This window comes from Gymnodraco acuticeps, unplaced genomic scaffold, assembly GCF_902827175.1.
Source record: "Gymnodraco acuticeps unplaced genomic scaffold, fGymAcu1.1, whole genome shotgun sequence".
NCBI lineage: Eukaryota > Metazoa > Chordata > Actinopteri > Perciformes > Bathydraconidae > Gymnodraco > Gymnodraco acuticeps.
This window is the reverse complement of record NW_022990015.1, coordinates 540,508-560,986: the sequence shown is the minus strand read 5'-3', so window position 1 is coordinate 560,986 and position 20,479 is coordinate 540,508. Positions and strand designations below refer to the sequence as shown.

Here is a 20,479-nt window from a genome sequence, read left to right as displayed (position 1 = left end):
GGTGGAATCTGGGTATATTTCATCAATAAACCATATCAATAAAGCTCTGCTCTTTGCCTATGGTGATCACTAAAGTTATACCTTTGCAGCTTCTCATGATGACTTGAATGGCTGAAATGATACCTCTTTGTGGGAGCTAAATACTCCCTTTAAAAGACATCTCCACTATAATCATGTCAGCTTTCATTCTAAAGAGGAAATGTCAGTGGGTGTAGCTGTTCATTTGTCGCCGCAAACCAGGTGGTTAATGGTGTCGCCATTGAATGTAGAAAAAGGGCTACAGCCAGAGCGCACAAAGTGGACGTGGAGAAAAGCGGTGCTGGTATCATTACTAATAAAAATGTCAGTCAGTAGAAAAGTTTAAAAAGATTCTTTGAGGATTTGTCACAGTTCACTCCAAAAAGGCTATAAGTGAAGAAGACTAAATCAAAAGTGATCTATAGCATTTAAAGAGACCACATTATGCCTTGCCTGTGGTGTTAGGTTTTTGTGCATGTAAATGGTTTGCAAAGGCTAAAATCCCATAGTTCATGCGAGAGGGAGTTTCTCTCCCACACACTCACACCCCCCTGCCTAAAACGCCTCCATTGGACATAGTGACATCACTATGTAAAACTCTCACTTTTGTTGGCTACAACACATTGTAAGTGATATAGGCTAAGGGGCGGGACTAAGCAGATAACTAATCACAACAGAGCCGTCCAGCTAACCAATCAGAGCAGACTGGGCTCTGGTTTCAGTCAGAGGGTGAAAAGAGGTGCTGAAGCACAGGCAGTATCTGAAAAATAACACACTTTTGAACATTAAAGCAAGTAAATATGTCACAGTAGAGGCACAAAATAAAAATATGAACCTGGAAATGAGTATATAGGGCCCCTTTAAGTTCTCAGGAATATATGAATAGAAGTAAGTATTATGTTCAAATATTTATAGTGGCAATGACTACGCAGAAGGCAGTAACTGTTAGAAACAATTCTTGAAACATTTTTTCTGAAGAATCACATTTTGTTGGATGAGTCACTGGTCTCAAACACAGACGAGAGCCATCCACCTGCTGTGTTGAGTTTCTAAGGTTTGGCTTCAAACAGTGAATAAATAAACTGCAACACACAATCTGAAATGGGATATCATGATATAAAAGGGCATTTTGTTTATTTTGTGTGTTACTGAAAAACAAATGCACTTTTGTATACTGTACATCCTCTCTAATAAAAAAATACACTTTAAACTAACTTTTTCTAAAAGACACAAAGTCCCAACTTTTTGTCTTGAAAAAACACTACACTTAAGAGTGAGGGCCTTTCGTTTGTTTAGGAACGCCTAGAGGGGCAAAAGCCAGGACGTAACATCGAGGTCTCTATTCCACTAGTTCCTTTAAGTCCATGCGACCTCCCATCTGGCTTTTATTTCATATTTCTTCTTAAAAAATGAATGTGTTCAAGGGTTTACTTTTCTAATCAAAACAAGACAAACCACCATGAACTTGTTTTAGAATTGAATTACAGCTTGGAAAATTACTCCAATGAAAATTTACCAGCATGGCAGTGCAGATATTTACGTCATCATAAATACAAGTTTTATCCACAACAATAAAAGTATCCAATGTTCTTTTAAAGTCCTTTTTCTATCGTCTTAGCTGTAACCTCTGCCGCCTCAAAAGGTCTTATCAATGCAGGACACTTATCTGCTCACAACATGGGCCCCAAGGATTAATATCTTCTGGTTTCTATCAAATAAATAAGACATGTGGATTGTCCTTTTCAACAAGGCTATCAACAAAACACAATATTTTAAAGAATCTTCTCAACATCAGCACATGGCACAATGGTTGCAGAGACATCAAATAAGCACTGACTAAATGTTGAAGACCTTAAACTGAACTGTCACATTAATCAATTCATACCCTGAACTGTAGAAAAGCTCTCACTGGACATCTATTATAATCTTCTCACCTACTTTCACAATGTTAGCATCAGTTTCACACCTCAGTAATCATTTTTGGTACTAATGATGAACTTCAAAAAGGTTCATCAGTGTCAGCTCTTCTGTACAACTGTGTACAACTGTTCAAACTTCTGGCACGGTAAATAAATTATCTCATAGTCTAACTGCATTATTCTCTCTTGCTCTCCATCTGTCTCTCTCATCACTTTGTCACTTTATTGTGAATCATTGCAGCGCATCAGTCCTGCTCAGGAGCTCAGCAGCTTGAGACAAAATCCCAGCAGCTCCACAGCAGCTATCATGTTATTCCTCTGGGATCCAGGAAGTGGTGAGCATTAAGATGTGTCATGTGTAAGAGAGAGCCTGCTTAGAGTTGTGTTACATCCTCACTCCTTACACAACGCCACAACTTCACTCAGAGAAGTCAGGGATATTTCAAACAGCTCCCAAGGGCAGAGGGCAGATGAAGAGCCACATTAAAAGATGAAACAAAGTGGGGAAAAGCACAGGATATTCTTTCCTGCTGTGATTATGAGTATTTTGGGATGTACCTCAATTTCCCTGTGTTCCTGTAACAGAGCTTTGAAAATGAAAGCCAGTTTAAACTACTGAAGTCAGTGAGTGAGTCAGGGACTGTTATAAGGATTTAAAATAAACGTGTGTTTCCAATTTTAAGAAAATAGTTGTTATGACTAGCAAATCAATTGAAATCCTGTTTCCCCACTGTGTGGAAGTAATAAGCAATGTCTTTTATTTCATTGTTTTTTGTATGTATGTATTCTACATGGATCATAAACCAAATAAGTGGTAAATGTGTTTCCCCTTTCAAGCAGCTTTAGACTCATTGCATAATATCATGAAGGTGGCTGCAAATATATTGATAAGATTGTTTCTTTAGAACTAGTTAGCCAGGGACAGCTACCTTTAGCTTATTATACAGCTTTTTTGGTTTATTCGGTTAGATGCTGTGGCTTGCTATCTAGGAATCTTGCAAGAGATTACAATCCTGGATAGCCCAGACCTAACCGACTACTATCTAGGCTGGGTATACTAACTATTGCCCAACATGAAAAAACACAGCCTCCACAATCATTTTCGCATTCGCTTAAATGCAAAGGAACATCATAAATCACAAAAGGGAAGCAGTCGTTCCATAAAGTGCATTTTCCTGGTTTAATACCGTAAACCCATACTTTTTACCTCATGATCATCCCAACATAAGATAAAGTAATTGCAGTTATGGTAACTATCAAAAGTATTAAAATCCCAAAGTGCTGTGAAGTGCCTGGCCTTCTGATAAGCCCTCAAATTGACGGATCTGTTACTCAAACTGGACATCCTGGATTGTATTTCTCACCAGTTCCGCAGGGCCTGAACGCCCGCTCAAATAGTACTGACCTTGTTTCAATTTTATGTTTGGTTTACATTAGTAATTGAGCTCAGTGGGACGTTTAAAGACGATGGTCAAAATATCAATTATGGCCTAACTAGCAATTTCACTGACCTTAAATGTTTCAAAATGATTGAGCACAAGAAAGTTAATAAAACTGTAAATTGAGAAACAATTTATTACATCTGAAGTTATTCCTTCAAATCTGAAAGGACTATGTCAGTACCCATCCACAAATCACAACAGTCACAGAAACAAAACTGACAGAAACTGTAGAGAGGGGATACGTGTCGATGCTTTTTGAGCATCTGTCACCAGAGGTTTCTCAGTGTGACTGATTTTATGTTTTGTATACAAATTTGCCCATGATTCAAATCACACAAAATGGTCTCATCACTAAACACTCAAATTCTACAAGTGGTTCACTTTAAGGATATTTGTTTGGCTTTGAAAAGGTCTCAACAAATAGGCAACAACTGGTATGCTTCATTACCTACTTGCACCACTCAGAGCAAAGCAGAAATGCCATATGTCTAGCTTCAAATGTTTTCACACATTTGTTGTGGGATTCAAAATGCATTAGGTGGTTTAACAAAGACAGACAAGAAAGACGTATTATCTTTTAAAACGGTTACTAGGGCAATCAGGGTTTACTCAAAGCTGTAATATTATGTCATCAATCTACTAAGTGCAAGAAAAAATAAAGGCTCTCTGCACCATTAGCTAGAAACACACATTAACCCTCTGTGCTTTCCTTCCATTAGGAAAGACCTACAATTTAAATATAATATTATCTGAAATCTAAGCCAATAATGACCTAATGAGCTGACAGGAAAAGTTTCATGTTAGTCAAGTTGGACTTGAAGACCAGACCATGATCATGTCACAGACAGCTCTGTATTTGTTCTGCCGAAACAGACTCCTGTGTAGTTTGCGTTTTGTGCACTGATGTTTTCACAGATTTGTTATGGGATATAAATACACACAAAACAGACAACCACACTTAACTTTATATTCACTATCTTGCTGACATGGTAAACTTGCTAGCAAACAGTTGATCACATCCAGCAGATCGAGAACAACATTAATTTGGAGTCACGTGTTTGGCAACTTGACAAACATACATTTAACTCTGGTTTGGACTCTACCAACTCCTGAGGGGAATATCTGGCTGCTAAACGCTCTACAATGAACACCAGCTATATCTGCTAACTTTGTCTGTCTGTTGTTTTGGTGCTGAGCAAGTAGCATACTGTTGGGTTTCTTTCCAACTGGAAACAGCTGCCTGCTGCGACTAGAAATGAGGCAAATGAGAGCTGAACCTAACCAATAATGTCAACACATGGCTGTAAAAACCAAAACACTTAGCCCATGATGCTCGGAAACTCTTGTAGAGCTGATAATGGGTGATAATTATCTGTGGGTTCGTTTCTTGAAACAACACTTATCACAATCAGGAAGTCATTTTATTTATTGTTAATCTAATAATGATGTTGGTCAAATCCACTGAAACAAGTTACAGTTCAAAGTTGAAAATACAAAAGATCATAATGGTAAGATTTTAGCACATGTCTCGTATGACATGTGTTGGGGAATAATTTGCTTAGGTATTCAACTTTTGACACAGTTCATAATTTTCCTCTTTTCACTGTCTCCTTTCCCACAGCATACTGTAGGTCTACGGCCTTGGGTATTGCTGCTATCTCTCTTAAGGAGGAGCAGCTTGGGCGCATTGTTGTTGCCAGCTTATGACCGAGCACAAGCTGACATGAGATAGTTTATTGTTCAGGGACATCTAGAAGCCCTTCTTTTTAGGAACGTAGGTTCCCTGGCGCACATTCTTTTCTATGGACTCTAGTTAGATTCAAGGTCCATATTTGTTTAGTCTCGCTGATAAAGAATGTTGATTATTACACTCCGAACTAGTTAAATTCAGATGCTCCATGTGAATTCAGATTTATTTTCTACTATTTTCTCTCTAGAGCCCAATTTGTTCTACTTGCCCTCTTTTCCATTCTCTCTCTATACATACACTAATATACATTCACCCTCATGTGTGAACTGATTTGTATGTCAACCTGTTTGTCTCTCAGAGCGAGGCAGAACATCAGCCAGGAACTTGAATCTCATCATCCCTTCAGCCGGTCATATATCTCAAGAGCAGGACGGAGACAGCCCAAATTAATGAACTGTGGAAACTGATGATGCCGCTGCCATTACCACAAAAAAAACGAGAGCCAGACAATGTTTCCTGTTGACCTGTGACATACAGACTGCAGATACACGCACCTTTATCTCTTTTTCCAAATTACCACAAAGGAACATAGGAATTAAGGCGTCAAGATTCATAATAATTGTGTTCCATATTAATCACACACTTGTATTATCCGTTTTATGTATTCAATTGCAATCCAATTGAAGACTGGTGCACTCCTTTATAAATGATAATTTGCTAAACTGTAAAACGTGTTATTTTAGATGTGATATCCCAGAGCCCTCGAAACACTTGTGTATTGTTGGAAAAGCTACTAAAGTTCAGCCATTTCCGAACTTACAGCATTGTTTCTGTAAGAAACCTAGCAACATGGCACGGTGGTTGGAGGAGGATATATTTAGCCAACCCTGCTGTTATTCTAATTGTAGGAGTTCTTGTTTGAATCTTACCCATCCCATTTAATTACACTGCTGTTTCTTTGTTTCCACAAATTATTAAACTAGCGTGGGTATGTGGCACAAATGAACCGTGCATCTTTTAACTGAAGAAAAATCCTTTTAAATACTTAAATAGGAATGATTTTGGAAAGAAGCTGAATTTGAGATTGAGTGCCCTTGCTCTGAGGACTAGATGGAGGAAAGACAGCAGCAGCATAATCTGAGTTATTAAAATGCATATGAAATTTCAGATTACACTATAGAAGTCTCTGCTCAGCAACAATGCACCGTAACGAGAATATTTTACACTAAATAATTCATCATTTAAAACTTGATACAACAGAAAACTGCTTTTATACACATGAACAAGCATTTTATGAAGGGGTGAATAAATATGCTGACGCAGTCGTGAAAGCTATTACCACATGAACCTGTCACAACTCTTTATAGCAATATACCTGCAGACCGTGTAAACACGAGTCTTTAAAAAAAAATGGTTGCCATCACTCTGACAAGTGCCTTTTGCTTATTTATGTCTCTACTTTGGCACTGTTTTTAGGATTTTATGAGACAAAATACATTTACCATAGATTTGTCTCTGAATGGTTTATGTAGCACATGCCGAAACATTTACATTTCCAGGGCTCTCCAGTGCAAGGTTATAGCCATCAATATACAGTATGTTTCGCCTTGCCAGAAACTCAAACTAATTATGTTGGGTCACTGCTTCATGAGTGTGAGGTCAGCTAGAGCTTAAGGTTAAAGCTCCAGTATACTCATGAAAGAAACAACAGCGACGGCATTACAGCGCTGAAGCTTCGGTTCGGACTCTCGGCTCTGTCACACACAATAAAGTTGAGTTTAATTTGATATGCTATGAACCATCCTCACGTGGATGCCTGGGTGTTCTATGACCTGTACTGTCACTCTGCTGTCAATGAGCCACTGCTGTGCTACTGAGAAAGGCAAGCCACCTACTGACTTCATACATCCACTGCCATTCTGCTCTTTCTGCAACCTAGCTGTACTGTATGTCCTTTACATTCAATGCTTTACAAAAATGCAAAGCCAAAGAAATGTCTGTGAGCACCCTTCAATTGTGTGGCTTTATTACTCATGGCAGTTCATGACATAACTTTCTCCCCTCACGTTTTCCACCAAATGCCCTCATTAGAGCCCTGTCCATCACCGCAGCTATTTGACCCATTTAATGACATTCACAAAGTTTTAAGATGACGTCTATGTGGTCATTTGCAAGTATTAATGCTACACACTGGCTGCAGGGTGGTACGTACTGCATCTCCATTCCTTCCACTCAGCAAGTTCATCGCTTAATTGTCTTAATGAAGTATGTTCACTTAGAGACATACTGGGACATGAGAATGAACATTAGGGGTTGGCCAGCAATGCCAGTTGTACAAGACCACACCAAGGACAATTTACCAAAGATAAGACTGTAATATTGCTGTAAAGCAGAGACATGGATGAAAGGATATAAAAAGCATAGATAAACTTGGAGGCTACAGTAAGTGGAGGTGCAGTCTTTACATGATGGAAACTTGTGATATGTTAGGAAAGTGAATAGTTCTGTTGTGTGCTGAAACTTTTATAAAGCTTGTAGACTAGTTGAGTTAAATTGTTAGCTTGTAGTTGAGTTAAATTGACAGCTTCTAGAAATTGAATGACTCAAAACAGAGGCTTTAGACAAGTAATGTAAACACCTTGCACCAATATTTAAAAATTACATTCAAGGCAGGTGGCTTTCATACAAACCCATGTGGTTCATTAAAAGAAAGCTCCATATATCAACCGTGTGGGCATCAAAACAGCTGAATGAATTACAGCTAACTTTGAAACAATAAAGTAAATATAAAATATATTTACTAGGGCCGGGACTCGATTAAAAAAATTAATCTAATTAATTAGAGGCTTTGTAATTAATTAATCGAAATTAATCGCATTTTTAATCGCATATAAATATTTGACCTGAGAACAGTGAGAAGCAATTTTTTTCACATGGATTTTAGTATACCATTAGGCGCATTCACACCGCAGTACTTTTCCCACAAAGGTTCATGAGAACTTAGTTCATGAGAACAAATGAAGCCACTGACGTCACTTCTTCTTCTTCTGCTTTGGGTTTACTGGCAGGCCGCAAACCACTTCACGGTGTATACTGCCGCCCAAAGTCCCCAGCCGGAAGTCCCCGGAGTTGGGGACTGGCTTCAATAGAAGCTGCTGGGAGTCCCAGCAGCCTTCCGAGTAAATCGCCAGAACGCCGACACCTCCTCATCTCCACCGCTCCCATGTTTTATTTTGTGTTGCCATAAGTTAGTCTCTCTGCGTTTCTGCGCTGGGCTAATGCTAATAATGCTAATGCGAGGATAATAAAATGGCGGCTTCACAAAACTTTTTGGGAGTTTTACGGGGCGTGGTTTGCAATCCGCCCAGCCAATCAGAAATATAGCTCTTTTCTCACAAGAGAGCCGTACGAAAGTCCCTGCTCTCTAGCAGCTCTCTGCTCTCTAGCAGGGACTTTCGTGGGGGTAAAAAGGTTCTCATGAACTAATTTTAGTACCGGCTCTTTTTGGTGTGAACCATAGACTGTATGGTGTGAACGCGATAAAAGAGGCTAACGTCCACGCTAGCTTCCACGCTAGCTGCTATATGTTTTGCACTGAGGTGATACTTGAGGCTTGATGTGCTGCGGTGATATGCGAATTCCTTTTTGCATAATTTGCACACAACCGTGCTCTTATCAACGCTTCCATCCGTCCGTTTTTTAAGACAACATTTCCCACTGTTGTTCACTGTGGTTTGTTGTTGTCTGAAGTCATGAACGTTAGTTGGTGCTCCAGTATAATCGGTACGCCTGAAACTCATCCAGTGAGAAACGTTCCGCGGTGCAAAAATAAGTGCGATTAAAATGCGTTAATTTTTTTAACGCGTTAATTTTTGTGTAATTAATTAATCTTAATTAACGCGTTAAAGTCCCGGCCCTAATATTTACTACCCCAACTTCTGTAGATAAAGCAAGATAGAGTGCCTAATGGATTTTACAATGAGAGGGAATTGAAAGGGATGCAGACAGACTATAACGATGATAAAAGATATAAAGATGAAAGGGCAAACAACAAAACATCAAGAAGTGAAATATAATATATTTCGAAGGCATATATTCCATGAGAAACATTGGAGGCTCACAAACAAAAAGCAGTATTGTTGTCGTTTTTGTTTGAATCTCCTTCTGTCTGAGCTATGATTCATCACTTAAATGTAATAATGTTGGAGAACAAGTCTCTGGCATGATCTCACTCCATGGCTTTAAATTCAATTTGTAGCATAAAATGATGGTGGCTCTGCTCAAACTTCAGCTCTTTAGATACACAGGTACCTATAAAAAAATAAATAATGAACCCATACTAGTAAAAAGACATACATTAGATGCACAGCACAACAATATCTCATACCCTCATTGCTGGAGCAGAAGGCGCTTAAAGAATCAACACTACTTCATGCTTCTCTGGATGCACTGTTGGTGAAGGCTACAGATAGAAAGCCTAAGTTTACTTAGAGATAAAAACAAAAATATGTGAGGTACAACAAGTACAAGTTTCTATGTTGACAAAGACTGGCAGTCTTATTGATACAGCCCAGTTGGCTTAGTCTCTCTGTGTTCTCTCAGTAATGTTGTGTTACTAAAAATACAGGCCTAGTGGGCACAATACTGGTAACCCTGCCTCTGGGTCACATTTTGACAAAGCTACTAGCTCATAACTAAGGTTGTTGGTTCACCTCTAAAGCTGAAGCCAATCTGTTTATTTGTTTGACTGTGAACATTTAATTACTTTTTAGTCATACGTAACAGTACCTACTGCACCCCACTGACACAGTCTGCATCTTGGCCTACCCAGCACACTACTGGCTCTACCTGCTGCTTCAGCACAAACACTGACAATTGTGCCCACACCATCAGTTTTGACTCCTAAGTGAACCACCACAAAGTAAATGAGGGCAAGTCTTACTTTGAATGTTTAGGACTTCCAATCTCAGAAACAGCAGACAGAAAATCTCAGCTTTGATCGATTGTCTGCATGGTGAGGGGCAGCAGTAAGAGTAGTTAGTGTCTTTCTGCCAGCTATCACTGCAGATACTACTGTTGCTGTAGCTCATAGCGTATTGTAGCTTACAGTATTGACTGACATGATATCATATTTTACTCATTTGAAACATTTTCAACAAGCCACGCTTTGAAAAACTCACAGGTGTTGTGTAAACACTTACTGCTGTTTTTAGATTGTTGAGATATTTCAGGTATTTTGAAAGTTGTTGAACAAAAACATGATTCCGTTAAAGCAACTCGACTGCCCAAAACAGGCAACAAACAAACATGGCGGAAATGACATGACTTTTGATTATATCCCTTCTACGAGGAATATGCGTAAAGTGAGATAATTAATGTAAAAACTAATACAAGTAGGCCTATGGACATTGTTAACGTTCTAATAAATATAAATACATATTTGTATAAAGTATTAAAACGTAGTGCTGCTTTTACGAGGCCAATGGGTAGGCTATTCAAATAGCCTACCTGTTTTGCTAGGTAGGCCTAAATGCACAACTTAAAAAAAGTGTCCTCCTCTGCATATGTTTCCCCGTTGTTAGGAGAGTTTTAAGGTAATTAAAAAGATGTCTACACATTGTGGCAAGTGTTTCCAATGTTTATTTCAAAGTAGCAATGTGTCTCTAATGCAAAGGCACAAACTAGGTTTCACTTTGGCGTGACATTTATCGAAGGGAAACAGAATGGGATTAAAATGGTGTTTGTTTTTGATAGTAAACAGTGTTTATGCTCCTGCAGTGTCAGCACGGTGCAATAGTCCCGCGACAGTATTATGATGATCTACTATACTGCAGCTGCAGTGTCGAGGAACTGCTGCTGCTGAGCCCATCATCTTCAAACCCACAACATGAGGTAACAAGTAGCCCGCACAGCTGTCCACCTGGGGCTTTTACCTACAACAGCCTGTTGAAAATAAAACCCACTGGAGCTCTACATTGTTACATTTAATGACATAGGCCTACTAACTAAAACTGTGTGTGTGTGATGCATCGCTTTTCTACCAAAAAGGGGATTTGAATAGAAACCATTTCGACTGCTCAAGTGCAGGGTTTGCATTAATGCAGTGGAGCCCAGTTCCTTTCAACATGCCTTACTCGCACCTCAGCTGCTGGCTTCTTCAAATCAACTCAAGCGCTCATATAAAATCACATTTCCGCATGATGAATATTGGCCTGCAACAGCCGAGGGAGAGACATGAAATAAATGTCTGTCTCCTCCGACTGTCATGCTGTAAACACAGCGAGTAGCCCATTTAATCGAGAAGTGGTGTTGCAGAGGGGGGAATGCTGCTGCAGTAAACCCGGGGATGGAATAATCTGGTTAGGGGGAATCACGTTGGACAGAATAACTGTGCGTGGATTTGCTCTATTGAAACAGCATCCAGTGTGTTTGTGCTTGTGTGTGTGTGTGTGTGTGTGCGTGCGTGTGTGTGCGCGTGCGCGTGCGTGTGCGCGCTATTAAAAAAGTTAGGAGATCATGGTGCCGTGGTGATGCAGGGGGGTCTTTTGTGTTTTTGCGCTGCGCGTCCCCAAACCTGGGCTCGCCGATAGTAGCTGCACAGAATAAGTTGTTCCCCCTCCCAGCGCCTCTGCATGATCCACTCGCTGCATAAATATGATTGCAGATCTATCACTATTACAACAAAACAAAATAACGCAGATCCACACACACTGTCTCACACATGCACGCACAACGCCGGTTCACAGCGAAACGGAGGAGTAGGCATAATGGTGATGAGCTTACCACTTGGATTCTTGTTTTTCTTAAGACTCTTGCCACAAAGACACTGCAGCATATGCGTTCCTTTGCTGAAAATGTTCCAAAGAAACCACATTGATTTGGGCGAAGAGCAATCCAGTGGCTTAAACACCCAGATATAGATGAGATCCTTGCGGTTGCATAATAACACAATTGGATCAGTTTTCCAGGACAAGGCTACCAATTGTACCATAGAAAAAATAGGCTATATCCAAGTCCTATGCGCTTTCATTCACGTGTCAAAATATTCAGTATCTGTGAGACTTCGAAACAATGGTCTGTTTTCTTCTTCTGGCGTATAAAGGATTCCTCCTCAACTAGTCGATAATAGAAAATATACTCTATAAATTGCATGTGTCGCACCGGGAGGAGACGGGCCGCCAGTAAACAAACACAACTAACGTGAAAACAGTAAAACACGGTGGATTTCCGAGGACAAAACCATTGCCTATTAGTTCATCACTCTGAGGAGAGGAGGGTGGATCTGCACAGCATCAAAAGCCAAGGGAGGATGCATCCTATGCACAGACTGCTGCAATGATAGCCCCAACAAAACACCACATTGCCGGATCAAGTCCAAATCTTGTCTCCTGTAAACCAGCTGCTTTGGCGAGGTCAGATAACGCCAACCTCAGTTCTCATTTCTTGTAGTCCCACACTGCAACGGTTCTGTAAAAAGCCAGGCTTGGGTTCTTGGTGTGTGTCCGTGATTCCTGGAGTGTGCGTTTCTTCCTTTCTTTGTGGGGTATTTTCCTCTTGAGCTGTATCAGCACCACGCCACTAGCATCTCCAAAAAGTACGGTGCGCTTATACAAACATTTGCATGAATTTCCTTCAGCGTCGGACCTCTGTTAGAAATAGACCGGTAGGAGGGGTTAAATTGAAAGATTGGCTTTCCATTACGTAAACACGTGGTTTCTTTGCCGTCATTTCAGTGATGCTCTCGGTGTTTTTTAGGAACGCACTCACTGAGACTGTCCCAAGTCGTTTCAGTTTGAATTCTTGAAAATGACCATGGAGGGGATTTTATGCAAAAGTCTGTGTCCTGCACATACCATAGTATATTATAATCACTTATGATGCAGCATAGATACATGAAAATGCATTCAACTTTACTTACCACCACCAATAAAGTGATGATAAACAATGAATTGTTATAAATACATAATTATGTACTTCAACACATACAATGACATCTTAAAAAACGAGTCAGATTTCAGAGCAAAATGGTTATCATTTGTTTGACATAACATTCAGATGCAATATGTTTAGATTCCTTCTCCACTGTTTTTGTTCCCTCATCTCTAAGGGGCTGACTAGTGTTGCTCGTGACAACTGTTTCCACTGTATGACTACTTTTCCCTAAGGATTTAAAGGTTTTCCATCACAGACTAAGGGAGAAGAAAACAGTGTTCTCCCCTGATTATGCCCACCCTCTCCGGTCAGCTGTTGTGGAGAGAGAAAGTGTTTGTCTTTTGTGGAAACACTGAACTTTTGCCTCTAGACACAGATGCAGATTTTAAATTAAATTTGGAACCAGTCGTGTTTTTGCTGTTTTGATGTTTCCCCTCCAGTATTTTTTGCATATTTCCCTTCTAGGATTTAATCATCTGTCAGCAGGAATCCCTCCCTTTAAGCACAAATGGCAGGAGTCATTTTGTCTGCCAGTGTTTGGAAGTGGACCCATTAGTTGCTCGATATAGTTTTGATTCCACTCACAGGTGTTAGATACTGTTTGCCAGGATAAGGAATACAAATGACCAGCATTATTGCCCTAGCAAAAAAGTGACCTATTTTTTTGTTTTTTTCCTTCTCTCCTGTTATTTTCAATGTATTAGTAAGGGATGAGTATTGAATTCCTGCTTATAAGGTGATTTGCTGTAAATATAAGCCTACGGTAAAAGGCTGATATGTACTTATAAGTAAACAATATTGCACTATCATTGATCTTCCATTTTCCAAATTACCTGAAAAAACCATGTAACGTGTATCTATCTGACATGTAATACCTTTACATTATATGGCTCTGAAGATCATCTATTTTTCATAATCATGTCCCTTTTATGGACAGCTTATTACTGTTGAACTGCGTGGAAGAATTATAATCAAAGGCTTATTTTATCCAACGTAATGTCGAGTGATCAGAAGCCGAGGTTTGTGCAAACAATATTAACCACAGTGCAGGAAGCTTGATGAGAAACTGGAGGAGTTCATTAGTGGGGTTGTGTTGTGTGTTCATCTCAGAATTACAGCATTAATCCACTTTATTGACCTAGTTTTGCGGCACACAGGTCTTGTCAGATGCATGTGATAACCGGTACCTCTGGGGTGTGGGCCACTTTAATACAAAATGTTTCCTGATTGACTTTCTTTAGACATCATTATGTGTTCGCTGTGTCACTCTTTAAAGGCCAACTGTAAAGAATACCTTATTGATTTTAAGAGTCAATTTTTCAATTACTGATGGAGTTTTTACACGTTGTCTACCGGCTAAAACACTAAGTGTACATACACCAGAACACAAATATCCAGTATACTGCAAAGTGATGCAGTTATTTAAGACATGTACATGTGTGCTTTAGAATTACATCCGCATGTGTCCTGTAAGGTCAATTGGATTAATTGGGGATCAGCAGTAGTGGAGCAGTGCACTGCAGGCTCTCCGGCTATCTCCCTCTGCAGTGGCCTCTCGTGTCATCCTCACTATTGATCTGTCTACTGTAATGTAAAGTATCATAGCACCCTGGAGGATATCGTCTGACAATTTTGTCAGCGATGATTAGAATACTTCTTTTTGATTGCCCAGGCTGCGGCCAGCAGGAAGTGGCTCCCTTGTGACTTTTTAACAGCCTCTTTTCTCCTGATGGGGAAAAAAACAACTTGATTTAAGATGCAGAGATAAATAGACTGGTTCTAGTTTTTCTCATGGTCTCTTTGGTTTTACTGTACACATTTAAAAAGGCTCACACGTGGGGGAGTGTGAAGATTGCAAGAGTGTTATCATTTGGAAATATATGGAGAGATTCATATCATATCATCTAATGTGAAAACATATATGAATATTTAGAGAGGTATTTGATAACACCAGTTTATTTAATTATTTTTGGATTTCTTAGTAACAGTCTGCACACGCATAGTATGGTATTTGTAATTTGGCTGATGTGACAGAACTAAGTTAAGCTGGTAGTAGGCATAATGAATTTAGCTAAAAAATGAGTATTGAATCAACATGAATAAGTCACTTTAAAGCATAAATGCATCCACACATCAATGGTTAATACCAAAATAAGCTAAGGCCTATAATTTTGCTTTTAATTTAAATAAGAGTTCTTCTCCAAATGTAATGAATATCTAAAGGTTGCATGAATAAATAGGCCTAAAAAGTGCCCTCTTCTACAGCATTGTAAAGCACCATGTCATCTTGGTTAATGATGAAAGGACTGTGATTTTAAGAAAAAAAAACACTTGAAAAAACGTACATACTACTATTTTGGACTATGCTGAAGATCACTTTGAAAATTAAGTTAATTTTGCTATGGATATATGGCAGTGTCATTAATTAGTGTGAAAAACTGTGCAAGGCAATGTACAGTTTTCTGGATCATTAATTGGTATTGTGTTATAATTTAAAATAAGTGTTTTCATTCTGTCCTTAAAGCGGAAAAAAACCAAACCGAACCATTACGTTTCATAATCATCTTGATATAGTCCAATTTAGACATGTGTGCAACTTTGCCCTTGCCATGTCTATACTTTAAGGGATTTCTAGACCACATGTTCAGTAGAACTATTAACACCATCCGCTCCACTGCGCCCAACGCACCCGCAGCCAAGACATCTACCAATCACAGGAGAAGCATGAGCTTGGTTTGGCATTGCTTAGGGCAAGTGTTCACTAAGAAATGAACAGCTGCTGTGAACTAATTTATGACCAAACACTTTATTCAAACTCAACACACATACACAGACAGTAAACAGTCTAAAAATACAAACCCAAAATGACCTCTATTTATCCTGAAATTCATTCATTCCCTTGTTCAAAGACACAGTTGAAGGGCAGAATCACTTACTGTGCTCCACTAGGCTCAAACTGCAAGAGTACAATGTATCTGGCAACTTGTATCGCACAAATCTACAAATATCAGTTTGATCAGAATTGGCAGAACACATTAACAACACATTAACATTTTGCCTTCTGAATATTTTATTTGTTTAACACATATTATTTTATTCACTGTCAGTTACCGCTTGCTGGTACTTGGCCAAAACATCACATCATATGCGATGTTTAGACTTTAAAACCTCTCCAGTGCCTCCACATTGTGACTAATAGGGCAAAAGACCAATAAGAAAAATTGAGGAATCCCACACACATAATAACCAACTCCTCTTTAAAATCCATTGTAACCAACAGTATTCATTATTGCAGAGAGATAAGGGTATAGTGACACCGGCCTATTGAAAATGCAGGCACTCCACTTTAAAGCAAGCCCACATCCAGTGAATATGGAAAGTTAGACACACAATTGAATTATATCCACCAGGATATAAAGCAATGTGTCATGACCATGTTATCATGATCCAAGGCCTTTGTGTTTGTACAATATTCTTACAGCTTACATCTGTCTACCATGTGAATGTCATGGTTGGCAATTCAACAAAGTAGGACAGCTTAAAACGGTCTGCATGTCAAAAAAATAACTTAACATCTACTAAAACCAAGAGGCAACCTCCAATGAGGAAGTGCCTAAAACTGAATAATCCTTGAATGGCCAGTTCAGGCTGGCTCCAAAAGCAAGAAAATAACCATTAACCCCTTTGTGAAATTCAGTTAAAATGCCCAACTAAAACAAATACAGCCTGGTAAAAAAAAGTTGTTGTTATTGATAGCTAAGTTCTCAGTTCATAAAAACAGTAAGGGGTTGACATTATAATACAGCTTAAAGTTGTGCATAGAGCCAACCAGGATCATAAGAATCAGGATCACATGGAGGAGCATTATATATTTCAGTTTCATGTTAATTGAGATAATTTGTAGTTTTTCTGCAGATTTTAAACCGAGTTACAAGGAAGAGGGACCTTGCCAGTAACCAAGACACTGAGATGTTCGAGGAGGTGAAGTTGCCGGGGGTAACAGGAGAACATTTATAGTTGAACAAATCCGAGGTTACATTTACACTGAACATAAATCTGTTTTTGTGTTAGCTCACTGCAGCCGACTAGTCCAGCATGTTACTACTCGGCCTCACTCCCATTAATTTATCATCCTCAAAACTTTTTCCACTGTTATGCAACAGCACTTTTTTTTAACTTGGAAAGGCTGCTTCTTTCATTATTTATACCCTTTCATAGCACATATCTATCCGGGATATAGGCCTGTATGGGGTTGAGTATTAAAATGGGGCAAACTTCCTGCATTCAGAAGGAAGTGCAACTGCTACAAACGGTCTTCAGAAGAGCCATTTTTAGAGGAATAAAGCCTATTTCAGAGTCATGGCATCTACTCTTCTTTAGCTCAGTAATGGAGCAGCAGGGCTGAGAGTATCGTGCCTTCGAGTCGTTACCTATTCTACCATCCATTAGTTGAAAATTGTGGTGACTTTAAAACTGCTAACTATAAATTAAGTGTGAAGGGTTTTCAGATATGGTTAGGGTTGAAGTTTTCTGACTGTTAACCAGGGGAACTGTATAATTCTGGTTTAGGTTTTCACACAAATCAGGGAGCAGGTCATGGAGCAAAGATAACACTCCTGTGCATAAGTCAAACATGAAATGTCACAAAGTGTTTTTTGCATTTTTTGATGCCATTAAAAAATGATGTACAGCGTGCCCTATCACACGAGATAAAGGTAGAACAGGGCCAACTCTGAAAGAAGTAAGTAGTGCGCCCCGAGATGTCTCTAATGTCTGTTTCTATTTTTAAAAAGGTCAAGACAGGGTTTGTTATGCTTCAACAACACCAATCTGATAGATGATCACCATGGAGAAGAGAGCTTTAAAGGATTGAGGAGAGAGCTTCTGTTGGCAAAGGTTCCCCATTCATAGCGCACCACGTTAATGAAGTGATACATTTTGACCAACTGAGGTGTGAGGGGTACACATGGAAAAAAAATGAAGGCTTGGTTGTTCCAACAAACCAATATTCTTTTGTGATTTTATAAGGCTTAGTTATGAAACTCCTCCATCGCATAGCTGTTCAGTAACCCTAACAATGAGGCTTAGAGCCAGCGTGATACAGTCACCTCAACAGTATCTTCTCCTGGGACCTGTTACCGTAGTCACTTTCCATCACACAGATTTTTTTTTAAAAAGAACAGGTACCAACTCTCCTGCTGATCTCACTGACGTTCTGGCCAAAAAGCCTAACTCTATTAAATAACATAATCAAATAGTAATGGTAATGGATTTGAATATCCATCGGATAAAGACAAAGGAAATACACCATGGTCACCATTTGCAAATGTTTTTATTTTCCACATACATACATTTGTCCATCTAGGCTTATATTATTAAGGATTAAACTATCTTCATCTTAAAAACAAAAAACACGTTTTTGTTATTTGTATCAGGACTTCCTGTGCCTCTCCCATCCCAAAGAGACCGTCTTATTCCCACGATGGTGCAATGGAAGATCCACTAGTGCACCATTGAGACTTACCTGGAACTAGAAGCATCCCCAGCCATTCAGGACAAGAAAACAAGCTTTGTCATCTTGAAAGCATCATTATCTCCCATCTTAATTGAACATGATACGCACAAAGCCTACAAAAAGTATTTATATTTTGTAGATGTTTATTTTGTATGTTACCACATTCAATGACAATGGATATAACTCAGTTTTGTTTCACAGTGATCATTAAAAAACTAACTTTAATCAGGGATAAAAAAAAAAAAAACTTGATGAGCCTCTCCCCCCTTTAAAATAGCACCTGTGAAGAATCCATGCTGAAACCGGTTGATTTTAGAGGTGATATTGTAAGTTGAATCGATATGACGTGTGAGTAATCAAGTGCTTTTGCTTATTTAATGATTTTAATGTCAACAGCTGTAAATCTGCTGAGAGCTGCCTATGCTCAAAGTGTTTGTGTGGGTAGTAAAACAAATTATGTTGTGCTTTTATGTCTTTGCATGTTCTCTCTTCGCTTGTATGGTTTTCCTCTGGGTGCACCTGTTTCTACAGAGCAAAGGCATACATGTTATGTGTTAGGAACCTTGACTCAATAGCTTGGAGGACTCAAATGAACGACCCAGAGACAAAAAGGTTTTGAAGAAAAAATAGTCTTTACTTGCAAAAAACAAAATCACTCTTTTAGAGGAATGAACAAACTGACAAACGTAAAGCGCTCTCGTGGAGGGTAAAAGGCAAAACACTGACTTTCATTAAACAATGGCTTAGATCTTACTTCTTGGAGCAATGAACAAGACGAACCGACAACTAACAAGGGGAGACAGGACAATATATACATGAGGTAAGTGGGCACAGGTGGAAACAATCAGGGGCGGGGCAGACACTGATGATGGCGAGAAAAGGAACCAGAGCAGGAAGTAAAGGCACCTGGAATGAGACAAGGTGAGTACAAAATAAAACAGGAAGTGGAACATAAACTAAACTAACATGACAAAACTTAACATAATTGACGGGACACAACATTATGTGAAGCACAGTAGAGACTATGTTTTTCCAAAAGCTATGAATGGTATTATAAATGGTTGCACTCTTGCACAGTGTGTGCTGGGATAGACTCCAGCACCCTGCAAGCTTAAGCATGTAGAGTTAATGGATGGAGTTTGTGCTAGTGATTGCCAGAATGCATGTGGGTATAAGACAAAAATGTATCTTTAGTGATATATTAAAATCTGATGTATGGTGGAAACAGAAATATACCACTCTTTACTCAACCTGAAAGTTGATGGTGGCAACATCATGCTGTGATTATAAAGGGTCAAATTATGTCTGCCGTCACAGGAACACATTAGGTCTTGAATTTGTGGTATTAACTTGGCTTTTCACACACAAAAACATATGTTACTTGACATAGCTTGAACCTTTCCACGAAGAGTACCTCATAGTCCAGACATGCTTAGTGGCTGCAGGCCTATAAACATAGACTGTAACTGCTGAACGAGCTGCTTCTACTTGAAAAGGGTTAATTGCTTAAGCAGTCAATCATTTTGCGTTTTATAATTGTGATACATTTGGGTAAACTCATAGAGATTTAAATTCACTTTTAATAGGAAAGATTCATTTCTCTTGATCACAAACAAATCCCAATCACAAGACATCAACTGTGAGTCATTGTGGAAAAGAAAGTAAACATGGAAAGTAGTTTTGTAGGCACAAATATGAAAGAAGTTACATTATAGAAGCACGCCTCAATCATTATAGTGGATGTGAATTTAGCCGTTTCTCCACTTGAGGCTACATACATTGACAAGGCATTTTTATATTTTGGAAATAGAAAAAGGAAAGAAGGAAAGCATGTGGGATATTGAGTCCCAGTCCCTATTTTAATTCCCTTGTATCTCCCATATGTCCCATCAACACGTGTCTTCTAATACAACAAAGTCATAAATTGGACTGGAAGCATTTTACTGCCTATAATTCATTCATG

General features: G+C 39.0%; 1 protein-coding gene across 2 annotated transcripts in view; it reads right to left on the bottom strand.

Annotated features, from left to right (window-relative positions):
* fgf14 (fibroblast growth factor 14) overlaps window positions 1-12,735 on the bottom strand; it is a 103,591-nt gene extending 90,856 nt beyond the window's left edge. For both annotated transcript variants that reach the window (XR_004568698.1, XM_034213554.1), the window contains exon 1: window positions 11,853-12,735. Coding sequence is in view for 1 of the 2 variants with exons in the window: in XM_034213554.1 (XP_034069445.1) it covers window positions 11,853-12,060 (208 nt within the window). In the remaining variant the exon portion in view is untranslated. The remainder of the gene's footprint in view (window positions 1-11,852) is intronic.
* Between the last annotated feature and the right edge of the window lie 7,744 nt (window positions 12,736-20,479).